Source organism: Hemiscyllium ocellatum, chromosome 19 (assembly GCF_020745735.1).
Source record: "Hemiscyllium ocellatum isolate sHemOce1 chromosome 19, sHemOce1.pat.X.cur, whole genome shotgun sequence".
NCBI lineage: Eukaryota > Metazoa > Chordata > Chondrichthyes > Orectolobiformes > Hemiscylliidae > Hemiscyllium > Hemiscyllium ocellatum.
In genome coordinates this window covers 20,513,353-20,526,058 of record NC_083419.1, presented here as the reverse complement: position 1 = coordinate 20,526,058, position 12,706 = coordinate 20,513,353, and the positions used below count along the sequence as shown (strand labels likewise).

General features: G+C 40.9%; 1 protein-coding gene across 1 annotated transcript in view; it reads left to right on the top strand.

The window, feature by feature from the left end:
• Positions 1 to 12,706, top strand: part of LOC132824896 (receptor-type tyrosine-protein phosphatase R-like) — a 215,802-nt gene that overhangs the window by 169,893 nt on the left and 33,203 nt on the right. Inside the window, exons 12-13 of the mRNA XM_060839743.1 lie at positions 4,636 to 4,793; positions 6,728 to 6,841. Coding sequence (XP_060695726.1) covers positions 4,636 to 4,793; positions 6,728 to 6,841 — 272 coding nt within the window. The remainder of the gene's footprint in view (positions 1 to 4,635; positions 4,794 to 6,727; positions 6,842 to 12,706) is intronic.

Genomic DNA, 12,706 nt, shown 5'->3' with positions numbered 1-12,706 from the left:
CTGCCAACCTCTTTGACTGGTATTTTTCTTCTTGTCTTTTTTTTTGAAGCCTGGATCTCTTCCACTTTTTGCTTCAGTGTTTGTTTGGTTTCCTGTATGTCCTGCTTGGAACACCAAAGCATCATTGCTGGCATTTATTTCTGAAAGGATTATAGCATGAGTACTTGTACTCCTTATGCACACTCTGCATTGCCACCCTTTTCCTTTGCAGATCAGGCATTTTATCCAGAACTATTTGAGTTCAAACCAAAGTTTCAGTAGCTGCTCCTGTAGAGTTTGACTCATTTTAGCCATGTGTAGCTCCAGATCCTCTTGTAAATTGGCAGTCATTTAATTGGGTTGATGCTACACAGCTTATAATTCATCCTGCTTCATTGCTTTCTCTTTCAACTCTTTATTCCTCTTTATCTGCTGAGCAGATGAATCCCTCAAAGATTTCACCATCTCAAAGATGGTATTCTCAATTTTAGATTTATCTTGAACTAGTAGTTCAGCCTTCTCTACTTGAACTTGCATTTTTCTCTCCACAGCAGACTGCTGAGATTTTAGCTCCACTAATTCAGACAAAAGTGAAGAATTCCATTCTCCTTTCATATCCTGTCCTGCAAGTGTTTCTTGAGTAGCTCGCTACAGTTTCTGTTGCATCACTGAAGCTTGACTGATTCCATTGAATGTGATTATTGTAAGGTCGGTGCGTATACCTGAAATTGCTTATCCAGCGGTCTAGATTAGAGTGGTGCTGGAAAAGCATTGTAGGTCAGGCAGCATCTGAGGAGCAGGAAAATCGATGTTTTGGGTAAAAGCCCTTCATCAGGACTTATCCAGTGGTGACTAGAATGTAAAACATCTGCAACATTGAGTGGATTGATCTCAATTGCACTCCAGCATTTCTATTCCTGCAAGAGCATTTGGTGAACCATTGTAAGTTGGAATTTTAACATTCATAGATTTCATATGTTTCTCTACACTATGAATGTGTGTTTCATTTAGAATTCACAGTTAGTATCTTACTACTTGTCCCTGTGTCAAACTTAAGCACTAAGAAAAAGTCACCAGTTTTCTGAGAACACATCTTTTGAAATTTTGCACACATTTCAGAAAGTGTGTAGTAGCATTGAAGTTTCCGTAATATTGACAGTGTGAACCACTGCTCTTTGTCTCATTGTGCACATCATCAGATTCTGGGGTTCTCAGTCATTTATTGCACATTCTTCAGGTGGAATACCAGATGATCTTTATTGCAGTCAGAAGATGGTCCTTATGCATCATCTGTTTGGGTCAGGTGTGTGGCTCTTTGTGGCTGCATCAGCCATTTTGCTAGTACACTACCTCTACCATTCCTTGCAAAATTATTTGAAAGCTGGGCATTTTGTTGCTGCTCACAGAAGGCCACATCTTCCACATGTCCTGGTATGTCGGGATGTTCTATTGATTGTATCAACCATTAAATTTGCACTTAGCAGCATCAAAATGTGAGAATTGCTTCATATTTGTGCACAACCTTCAGAACCTCTTTGACGCTAGAAGTCTTTACTATGTCTGACAAAACGTCTCGAAAACTTTACGTGGTGGTTGTGATCACCATCTCAATAAGTCTGCTTGCTGACTTTTCTGAAATATCACATTACGAGACCTTTCCCTACCTCTGGTCAAACTCAGTATATGGATTCTGTAAGCACCTGCCCAAATAACACAAATTTCACTGAGGCCTTTTTGACATTGAGATCAATAAGTCCCATTTTCCAACCAAGGTTTGAAAAGCAAAATGAGATTCTCACCAGTGAGTGGCAAGAAGCTAATTGGTGATGAGTGTCACTCAAAGACCATAAGTGGAGTCTTCGTTTGGAGCTCCCAATCTAATGAACGATATATTGGCATTGGAGACAATTCAGACTGATCACAGGTATGGAGGAACAGTCTTATGAGGAAAACTTGAGTAGGTTGGGCCTGTACTCATTAGAATTTAAGAAAATGAGAGGCAACCTTATTGAAACACACAAAATTCTTAGGGGACTTGACAGGGTGGAGACGGAGAGGTTGTTTCCACCCCATGGAACAGCCTAGAAGCAGAACTCCAATGGCCTCCTTCTTCAAAGACCGCAATTTCTCCTCCGACGTGGTCGACGACGCTCTCCACCGCATCTCCTCCACTTCCCGCACCTCCGCCCTTGAACCCCACCCGTCCAATCGCCACCAGGACAGAACCCCACTTGTCCTCACCTTCCACCCCACCAACCTCCGGATACATCGTATCATCTTCCGTCATTTCCGCCACCTCCAGAGAGACCCCACCACCAGGGATATATTTCCCTCTCCACCTCTATCAGCATTCAGGAGAGACCACTCCCTCCGCGACTCCCTCGTCAGGTCCACACACCCCCACCAACCCAACCTCCACTCCCGGCACCTTCCCCTGCAACCGCAAGAAGTGCAAAACTTGCGCCCACACCTCCCACCTCACCTCCCTCCAAAGCCCCAATGGATCCTTCTAGATCCATTGCAAATTCACCTGCAACTCCACACATATCATTTACTATATCCGCTGCACCCAATGTGGTCTCCTCTCCATTGGGGAGACAGGCCGTCCACTTGCGGAATGTTTCAAGGAACACCTGTGGGATACCCGCACCAACCAACCCAACTGTCCCATGGCTGAACACTTTAACTCCCCCTCCCATTCCGCCAATGGCATGCAGGTCCTTGGCCTCCTCCATCACCAGACCCTGACCACACGAAGCCTGGAGGAAGAACGCCTCATTTTCCGCCTAGGAACCCTCCAACCACAAGGGATGAATGTAGATTTCTCCAGCTTCCTCATTTCCCCTCCCCCCACCTTATCTCAGTCCCAACCCTCGGATTCAGCACCGCCTTCTTGACCTGCAATCTTCTTCCCAACCTCTCCGCGCCCACCCCCTCTCCGGCCTATCACCCTCACCCTCACCTCCTTCCACCTATCGTATTCCCAGCGCCCGTCCCCCAAATTCCCTCCCCCCTACCTTGGCACACCAGCTTCATTCCTGAAGAAGGGCTTATGCCTGAAACGTCGATTCTCCTGCTCCTCGGAGGCGGCCTGGCCTGCTGTGTTTTTCCAACACCGCATTTTTCAACTCTGGTACTCCAGCATCTGCAGTCCTCACTTTCTCCTAGTTTTCATGGTTGCCATCAGTGATCAATGAAAAGGTTAGACATGTTGCTGTGTGGCACTATGCTTCATCAATGTCACAACTGCAGTCAATTTCTCATTATCTGCCATTTCCAAGGCTTTAGTGTGTGCACAGCAGCCTTTAAAATATATTGTCAGCGCCAGCAATCCTGGATGTCCCAACAATGGTATTTCTGCCTGCAGCGAGGGGGAGAATTGGACCACCATCAGATAGGCTGCGTGCCAAAAGAGTGTGGTACTCTCCATGCAATTGACTAAATGACATGTAGCCAATTCCTGGTCAGATTCAGCCCCATGTTTTTGACTTGCTCGCATGCAAGCATGATAGGCTTTTTCTGCAAGATGTATTGTACTGTAGTTCACCATGTCATGTCAATGGTAATGGTATAATAATCAAACACACATCAAGGATTCAGTAAGCCAATGGATTAGTTTATTTAAACCATGAAAGCATATCACAGGTATGAAGCAAGCAAGCAACTGATTTCTATGTCTTTGCAAATGTAAAGCTGTCTGACTGCCGATAGGATTGTGACATTTTCAAGCAGCGCCTGAAGTTCTTAAAAATGAACTCTTTTAAAGGCATGGGACATATGTAATAGCCTGCCTGACAGATTGTCCTTATCATTACTATCATTTTAGTGAAAGACTCTCCTAAATTGAATGTTCACTAATTTATATCTATGTGTCCATTGGAATAATCCATACCCTTGTAAAGTTTTGAGCATTGATGGAATCCCATTTTAAATTTGAAAAGATTAGCCTTCTATAATTTTTTCTCACAGATTATTTCTTTAAGTTTGAGGACATGTCTTATTACTTTTCTCAATTGCGTAGGTGAACAATTGACCAAAACTGAACAATGGACTCCATGTCACACAGAGAATGCATTCCAGAAGCAAAGCATAACCCTTGTAAACAACTGGCTCTTTGTTCCGACATCACAGTTTTAAAAATTATTTGTTGAAATATTGAAAGATTTTAAAGGAGTGATTCCAGCATGATTTAATGACTCCTTTCCAAATCTCTCTATATTAATTCCCCATTCACTGAATATGTTAGTTGCGTTATATATTTAATTTGTGCAATGTACTTAATATTTCTGTCATTAAAATTAATATGTGCATTTATATGATGGTTAATTCCTAAAGGCACAATTTAAATAATGGAGGTTCAAAGCCAAAGTATGGCCATGCGGAATGATACTTCTTTTATTATTGAGTAAAGATCATTGGTGAAGAGTGAAAAATGATAATGTAGAACATCCCAAGAAAAGTAGGTGTGATAATCAAGAAGGAGGTGATTCCAAGCTTAAGTTTTAAAAACCCGTAAAAAGTACCAGAAAGGGAAGACTGAGGAAAAAGTAGTGATAGCCATGACTTTCAGGTTTTGAAAAAGAATGAGATAGAATGAAGTTAAGAGGAGTGTGACCAAAATTAATATTGTTGTATTATTGTTTTTTTTTCAACCAGCATGAAGGCAAGTCTCAAAACATGAAACACTATTGGTACAAATCCTGGCCTGACCACAAGACACCTGATAGTGCCCAGCCACTATTGCAACTCATGCTGAAAGTGGAGGAGACCAGACAGAAATCACCTGGTCGAGGACCAGTTGTTGTACACTGCAGGTAATGTGTTTGTAACAATGCTCTTCATTTAGTCTATAAAAGATCTTTCATTCTCATTTCTAGGAAAGACGACTGAAATCGTAATTGGCAATGGATGAGACTGTCATGTTTTGGATACACAGAAATGAAAACTTGCAATTATGGAGTGCTTTTCATAACCACGAGAAGTCCTTACAGCCTTACAGAAGTGACCTTACAGCCAATTAAGTACTTTTGAAATGGAGTAACCAGTTTACTCACAGCCCACTCCCATAAATGGCAATGTAATAAAGACCTGATCATCTGTTTTTGTGATAATGATTGAGAATATCAGCCAGGACATTTTAAATGATGCAATTGCATCTTCCACATCCACCCAAATAGGATCTCAGTTCAATATTTCATCAGTAAGAAGCATTCTAACAATGCAGTATGTGCTCAGTTTTGCAGTGAAGGAGCAGCCTTGAACTTTGTGTTTAACACCTTGATGGCAAATTGAAACCAGAACCATGTGATTCAGGGATGAGAGTGCTTCTAACTGAACCATGACTGGCACAAATAACAAAACCAAATTAAAGCTTAACCACCTCAATATTAGAAATCCAACAGGCTATTCAACTAGTAAAATGGTCAAATATTCATCATTGGTATTTTTAATTGAATGAATCACCTATACTCTCATGAATCATGATAAAACATGCACAGTTGTGAGCTTGTGAATGAGCTATTGCTGTGGTATGATCTGATATTGTCATATTTTCAGAATTCCCCCTTCCCCTCACAGTCTGTTTTTTTGTTACTGTAATCAGTGAATCATTCCATATTTACTGCTTCATATCCTACAGCATCACTTCATTGTGTCATAGAATCCTGATATTATATGGAAAGGCCATTCAGCTCATTGAGTCTGCACCAACCTTCCGAGGAGCATCCACCCAGACCCACCATCTCTATCCCATAGCGCTACATTTACTATAGCTAATCCATGGCTAACCTGCCCGTCTCAGGACTGTGGGAGGATGCTGGCACACCCAGTAAAAAACATACAGACCCAGGGAAAACATGCAAACTCCACACAGACATTCAGCCAAAATAGACTTGAACATGGGTCCCTGGTGCTGTGAAGCAGTAGCGTTAATCAGCGTACCACTGTGCTTTCAAACTCTGAACTTTCACATATTTTGTAACCAGCACAGATGGGCTATGGAGGAATTAATCACTTGTCCATTTAATTAAATTTCCTTAGAAATAATCTCCTCAAAATAGCTAAACTCATGAAACCTGTTTAAAATAAGCATAGTGTTCAGTTCTCAAAGTTATTCATTTGGTCCATTCAGTTCAAATATTCAAAAAGAAGGGAAAGACTTGCATTTATAGAGCACCTTTCATGATCTAAGGACATCCCAAAGCACTTTGCAACCAATGAAATACAGACATTGTTTAAATGTAGAAACAGAAATCAATTCATAGATAGCAAGTTCCTTCAGAGTATAGTGTGAAAATTAGCAGGTGATCTGGTTTTTTGCAATGTTAGTTGAGGGATAAATATTTTCCAGGACATTAAGGATACCTTTCCTGCCCTTTGTCTGGATAGTGCCATGAGTCCCTCTGTATGAGAGCTCTGTAATTGGAGAGCAGCTAAGGTCTCTTTGTAAGGCTTCACCCAAAAAAACTGAGACGTCAGTTTTGATATTTTTAATCTAGTTATTGCGGTGGGACTTGAATTCACAATCTTCTACCAAGAGGTGAGAATGCTACCAAATTTATTACAGCTGACAGTGACAACTTAATAATATATTTTAAAGTAATGCTGACTTTTGAGTAGCAATCATTATTTTATTTGAGCTAAACTATTAAGAAAACTGTGCTACATAAAGCCATTTAAAGCATAACATTTCAAATAATAAATAAAACAAGTGGTATTTTATTCAATACAATCATCATTTTTCTTTCAGTGCTGGGATAGGGAGAACAGGCTGTTTTATTGCCATCACTATTGGATGCCATCAGCTGAAAAATGAAGGGGTGGTTGACATATTGAGTATCGTTTGCCAACTGCGAATGGACAGGTGGGTGCTCACATTTCTTCACAGTTGCAAAACAAATTGATTGGGAAAGAATTGTAGTTGCAAGATGTCTATGAATGAGAAAGATCACTCGTCCATTCATAATTATCTCAGTGAAACATCAATTGTTATCGAAATGGTTTGTATTTTACCCATTCTATGATGACTCCATGTTATGCCTTGGTCATTCTTTGTATGAAGAGCAATTTCCTGATATCTGTCTAAAACTGCCTTTTAGTAGTTTCCAAGCTGTGCCTCAGTCTTCTATATTGCCAGTAATGATTTCCATATCATTAAATACCTTGCATATCCGGGTTGTCCAACTTTTGTTTCATTGGGGAAGAGCAAAGAACAAGGAAATTTACAGCACAGGAACAGCCCTTTGGCCTTCCAAGCCTGCTCCGATCCAGATCCTCTACCTAAACCTGCCACCTATTTTCTAACAATCTGTATCCTGCTGTTCCCTGCCCATTCATGTATCTGTCTAAATACATCTTAAATGACATTATCATGCCCGACTTTACCACCTGCTGACAACGCATTTCAGACGATGCTGGAGATCAGAGCTGAAAATGTGTTGCTGGAAAAGCGCAGCAGATCAGGCAGCATCCAAGGAACAGGAAATTCGACGTTTCGGGCATAAGCCCTTCATCATTCCTGATGAAGGGCTTATGCCCGAAACGTTGAATTTCCTGTTCCTTGGATGCTGCCTGACCTGCTGCGCTTTTCCAGCAACACATTTTCAACACATTTCAGACACCCATCACTCTCTGCGTAAAAAACTTTCCAGGCATAACTTATAATTTTGTAACTCTTCTCACACTTGGTAGGGTATGTGATTGGTGAATGAATTTCACAAAGTTAAAGCTTGGTGAAACAGTAAATATAATTTTCAAAACAACCATTTCTAAAACAATTGTACCTTAAATAAATGAGCAATTCATGAAAATGTGGCAAGCAGCAAAAATCTTGCCTTGCCAACTCAGTTATGAAGCAGAGCTGAGAAGTTGGAGGCAGTCTAGGCACCAAGTCCTGATCACTAGAGAAGGGAATGGAGATAAGCTAAGTTCAGTTTAACTAACAGTGGACCTGTGTGCACCTCTGGTGAAGCACCATCTGAGCTTCTGATGGCAGAATTCATTTGAAAGTGGATTCAGAAGCTGGTTGCCTTTTGATTTCTGCGATTTCCTTTATGGATAGGATTTTGAGGAGTAGGAGGTGTGGAGGGATGGTGGCTATATGACTCATTCTCAGTCTCAGTGTTCACATAAAATCGAACACACTCAGGCACTCCAACACACACACTCTCCCAGGCTCCCATTTACATCCCCTGTCTCTCATTTACATCCCCTGTCTCTCACTCCATTCTACACACCCTCCCAAACATACATTCAGGCTGTCTCACTTTATCCGACGTATGCTGTTACGTTCCTTCACACACATGCTCTCACTCACCTTTATTTTGTCACTCACCTACTTTATCTCACTCACTTCTGTACAAATGCACTCTTTCACCCCTAACCTCCACAAACATAGAATCATACTTAGAAATGAGGAGGAGCAGTAGGCTATTCAATCCTTTGAACATGCTTTGCCATTCATTATGATCATGGCTGATCATCCAACTCAATAGCCTATTCCTGTTTTTCTCTCGTATCCCTTGATTCCATTTGCACCATGTGCTTTATCCAACTCGTTCTTGAGATCATATATTGTTTTGGCTTTCATTACTTGCTGTGGTAGCAAATTCCAAAGGCTTACCACTTTCTGGGTGGAGAAATGTCTCCTCATTCTCAGTCCTAAATAATTTACCCCATATCCCTGTACTATGACCACTGGTTCTAGACACTCCCATCATCAGAAATAACACCCAGGCATTCCTTCACTCCCTCATGCAGTGTCTCAGACATGCTCTCAGTCTCTCACAAACTCTCTCCTTCCCTCTTACATTCTCCAATAGACCAGGAGTCCTGCTCCACATTTTTACGCCAGTCGTTCAAAGAGCCAAAGCTGAGAGTTTAGTGCTTCCACAACCCACTCGCCAACTTGCAGTGTCTTCCTCCAACCTGCTCACAGTCTACTGCCCTAACCCACTCACAGCGCCATCCCCTGACCCACCCATCAGAGATCCCTTACCTTGTATTTCCCTGGGACTTGAGAGGGACTGGAGGCTGTCTCAGGATCCTTGGTCAATTTCTGCAGTGCATCTTGTAGACAGTACACATTGCTGCTACTGAGCATTGATGGTGGAGAGAGCGGATGTTTATCGATGGGGGGGGGGGCAATAAAGTTGGCTGCTTTGTCTTGCATGGTATCAAGCTTCTTCAGTATTGTTGGAGCTACACTCATTCAGGCAAGTGAGGATTACTCCATCACACTCCTAACTTACACCTTATAGATGATGGACAAACTTTGGGGAGTCAGGGGGTGAGTTACTCACTGCAAGATTCCAAGATTTCCCTGAACATAATGTTTGCACTATTCAGTCCCTTCGTTGTTTCTTGATATCACATGGAGTGAATCAAATTAGTTGAAGACTGGCATCTGAAATGCTTGGAATTTCTCGAGGAGGTCAAGATAGGTCATCAACTTGGCATTTCTGGTTGATGTAGAATTTGTAACAGATTCTTCAGCCTTGGCTTTTCCACTGGTGTACTGAGCTATCAGAATATACAAATTGGCAGAGACATTAAAATATTGCCCTAATAGTACCAGGCTTTTTACACTTAAAACAAAGATGCATTTCACACCTCATTAAAATGTAATGTATGAAACAATTTATAATAATTTTAATATTCATATTTTCCAAACCACCAATCTGATCTTATAAGTGGTGTCATTTCCATTAAATGCAGCACTGTCTATAATCACATTTGTATTTTTTTCTTGTAATTTTTTTGCTTTTGGGGATACTTTCAGATGGACTTTGTTTCCCAAGTATTCTCTTCCTTCTCTTCATTACATCCCTTCTTCTTCCTTCATCCCAACTCTTAAAAAGAAATTGCAATTTAGTTATTAACATGTAGGACAAGAACAACAACATGCCTTCACATGGCACCTGTAATGTATTAACATAAACCAAGGCCAAAACCTGCAGGTTTCAGGATACTTGTACAATAATATTTGCTGGAACTTAAGGAGTGTTCCATGTCTGATATCTTCAACGTGAAGTTGACTGAATGTCTAAGAAATGTTTCCTTTGCTTTGTTACTGGACAGCTGTGTAGCCAGGATAAGGCGTCTGCCAATCTGCGTAAGCAGCATTGTTACATAGAATGATTAGTCCCTCGAGAAATGCATGCAGTTAGTGTGTTCTCTTAATAAATCACAGCTACTAACCTAATAGAATATTTGAACTGGTGGTTGGAAAATATCTAGAGGTTATAGTCACATGGTATGCCGTAGCATGGAAATAATTCAAGTGGTCTTGGCCAGACATTGGAATATGGAAAAGGTGCTACATACCTTGGAATATAGCAGGTTTTTTAAAACAAAACTGCAAGCTTGTTTAGGAGAAAGTGAGGACTTCAGATGATGGAGATCAGAGCTGAAAATGTGTTGCTGGAAAAACGCAGCAGGTCAGGCAGCATCCAAGGAGCAGGAGAATCTACGTTTTGGGCATGAGCCTTTCTTCAGGAATGAGGAGAGTGTGCCAAGCAGGCTAAGATAAAAGGTAGGGAAGAGGGACTTGGGGGAGGGGCGTTGGAAATGCCCCTTTGGGTCTTTGGCTCTCAAAAACATTCCAGCAAAAGTACTGAAGAGTTATCCTCCAAAATTGACGACACGCATAGCCAAGCAGTTTCAGTACCTCTACAACATTAGCATCTACCCAGCAATGTGGAAAGTTGGCCAGATAGAATTTATCCGCAAAACGAAGGTCAAATTCAATCCAGCCAATTATGACCACATCAGTCTAATCTCAATCATCAACAAAAGTGATGAAATGGATCGTTGACATTGTGTTGAGACAGCATATACACAGCGATAACCGCTCTCTGATGCTCAGTTTGGGTTCCACATGTCCTAAAGTTGGCTCTCAGTGAGTTGACAATTTCAGAATAACTACAGCGAGCAAAATTCAGTCTGTAGAACAGCCCAGTCCTGCAGCTTCCAAAGCAACACTGCCCCTTGGTCCAAAACCCAAACAAAACCAGGTCACCCTTTGGGTTCTCTTTCCTTTTTAACATTCTCTGTCATTGGCTGGCCAGCACTGGTCATCCCTTGATTAACTAATTCAACATGCAGCTAGCATGGTGGTCCTTCAGCATAATGGAATCTTGATGCCGGTTCATCTGTAGCAGTCTTAAAGTACTAATTACTGTAATCTGCTTTATCTTTTCAGGCCAGTTTCCAGCAGCAAACTTTTACTCTTTTTTTATTTTTCAAAAAAAGCTGCTCAAAATTCAGAATTGAGAACTCAACTATAATTCATAGTTCCAAACCAAACATGATAAAAATAAAGGAAATAATTTTGGATGTAGGTTTGCTCGCTGAGCTAAAAGGTTCATTTCCACACATTTTGTTACCTTACTAGGTAACATCTTCAGTGGACCTCAGGCAAAGCAATGCTGAAAATTCCTGGTTTCTGTTTATATGTTTGGGTTTCTTTGGGTTGGTGATGTCATTTCCTGTGATGATGTTATTTCCTGTGTTGAAGCCACTTCTTGTCCCTTTTCTCAGGGGGTGGTAGGTGGGGTCTAACTCAATGTGTTGGCTGATAGAGTTCTGATTGGAATGCCATGCTTCTAGGAATTCTTGTACATATTTTTGATTGGCTTGTTCTAGGATGGATGTGTTGTCCCAGTTGAAGTGGTGTCCTTCCTCCTCCGTATGTGAGGATACTAGTGAAAGAGGGTCATGTCTTTTTGTGACTAGTTGGTGTTCATGTATCATGTATCTTCTCAAAACTCACTATAAAGGAAATAAAATAATGGAAATAGAAGCAGAAATTGCTGGAAAAGTCAGCAGGTCTGCCTGCATCTGTGAAGAGAAATCAGAGTTAACCTTTTAGGTCTGGTGACCCTTCTTTGAAATTTGTCATCGGAAAATTTATAGAATCCATTATTAAAGAGACTGTAGAAGAATATTTAGATAATCATAATGCAATCAGGCAGAGTCAGGATGTTTTTGTGAAAGGGATATGTGTTTAATTGATTGATTGGAGCCTTTGAGGAAGTAGGAAGCAAAGTGGATGAAGGGGTACTTGTTGGTGCTGCAGAACAGATTATTACACAAATGAGAGTTGATGGAGGAATGGGTAATTTACTGGCATAGTTGAAGTCATTAGTTAGCTAAGAGGATGTAGAATGTAGAGAATAATTAATCTTTCTTTGGTTTGGCAAGCCTTAAATACTTGCAGTCCACAGGGACATGTAATGGAGAATCACTTACTTACAATCTATATTGTTATGGACTAGGCCAGACCGTTCAAAACATTCTTCAGCAGGCAGCCCAGACCATTTCTTTGCAATTTGTTTTGATAAGTGCACAGTGAAAATTAACCAGAGTAAGTTAGCTAGGTTGACTACCAGGTTTTAAAACAGACAAAACTTTATTCATAAAACCACACAATGAAACACAAAGCACAGAATAAAACCCCCCTACAGAATTCAGTCTATCCAAACTTGACTTAATTATGCTGTTCCACATATGCACAATAGTCCCAATAACAAACCCCCTTAAAAAACAGTAAAATTGGAAAAAAATGCGAATAGGTTGAAGTTAGAAGGGCAAAAGGAGACAGCAAGTTTCACAACCTGTTTCTACACAGCTCACTGTTGAACTCCTAAATAATTCTGGACTGAAGTTTTCAGCTAGAGAGCTGACCACTCCCCTTTCATTATACAGGTCGCTTCTAAAACATGACCAC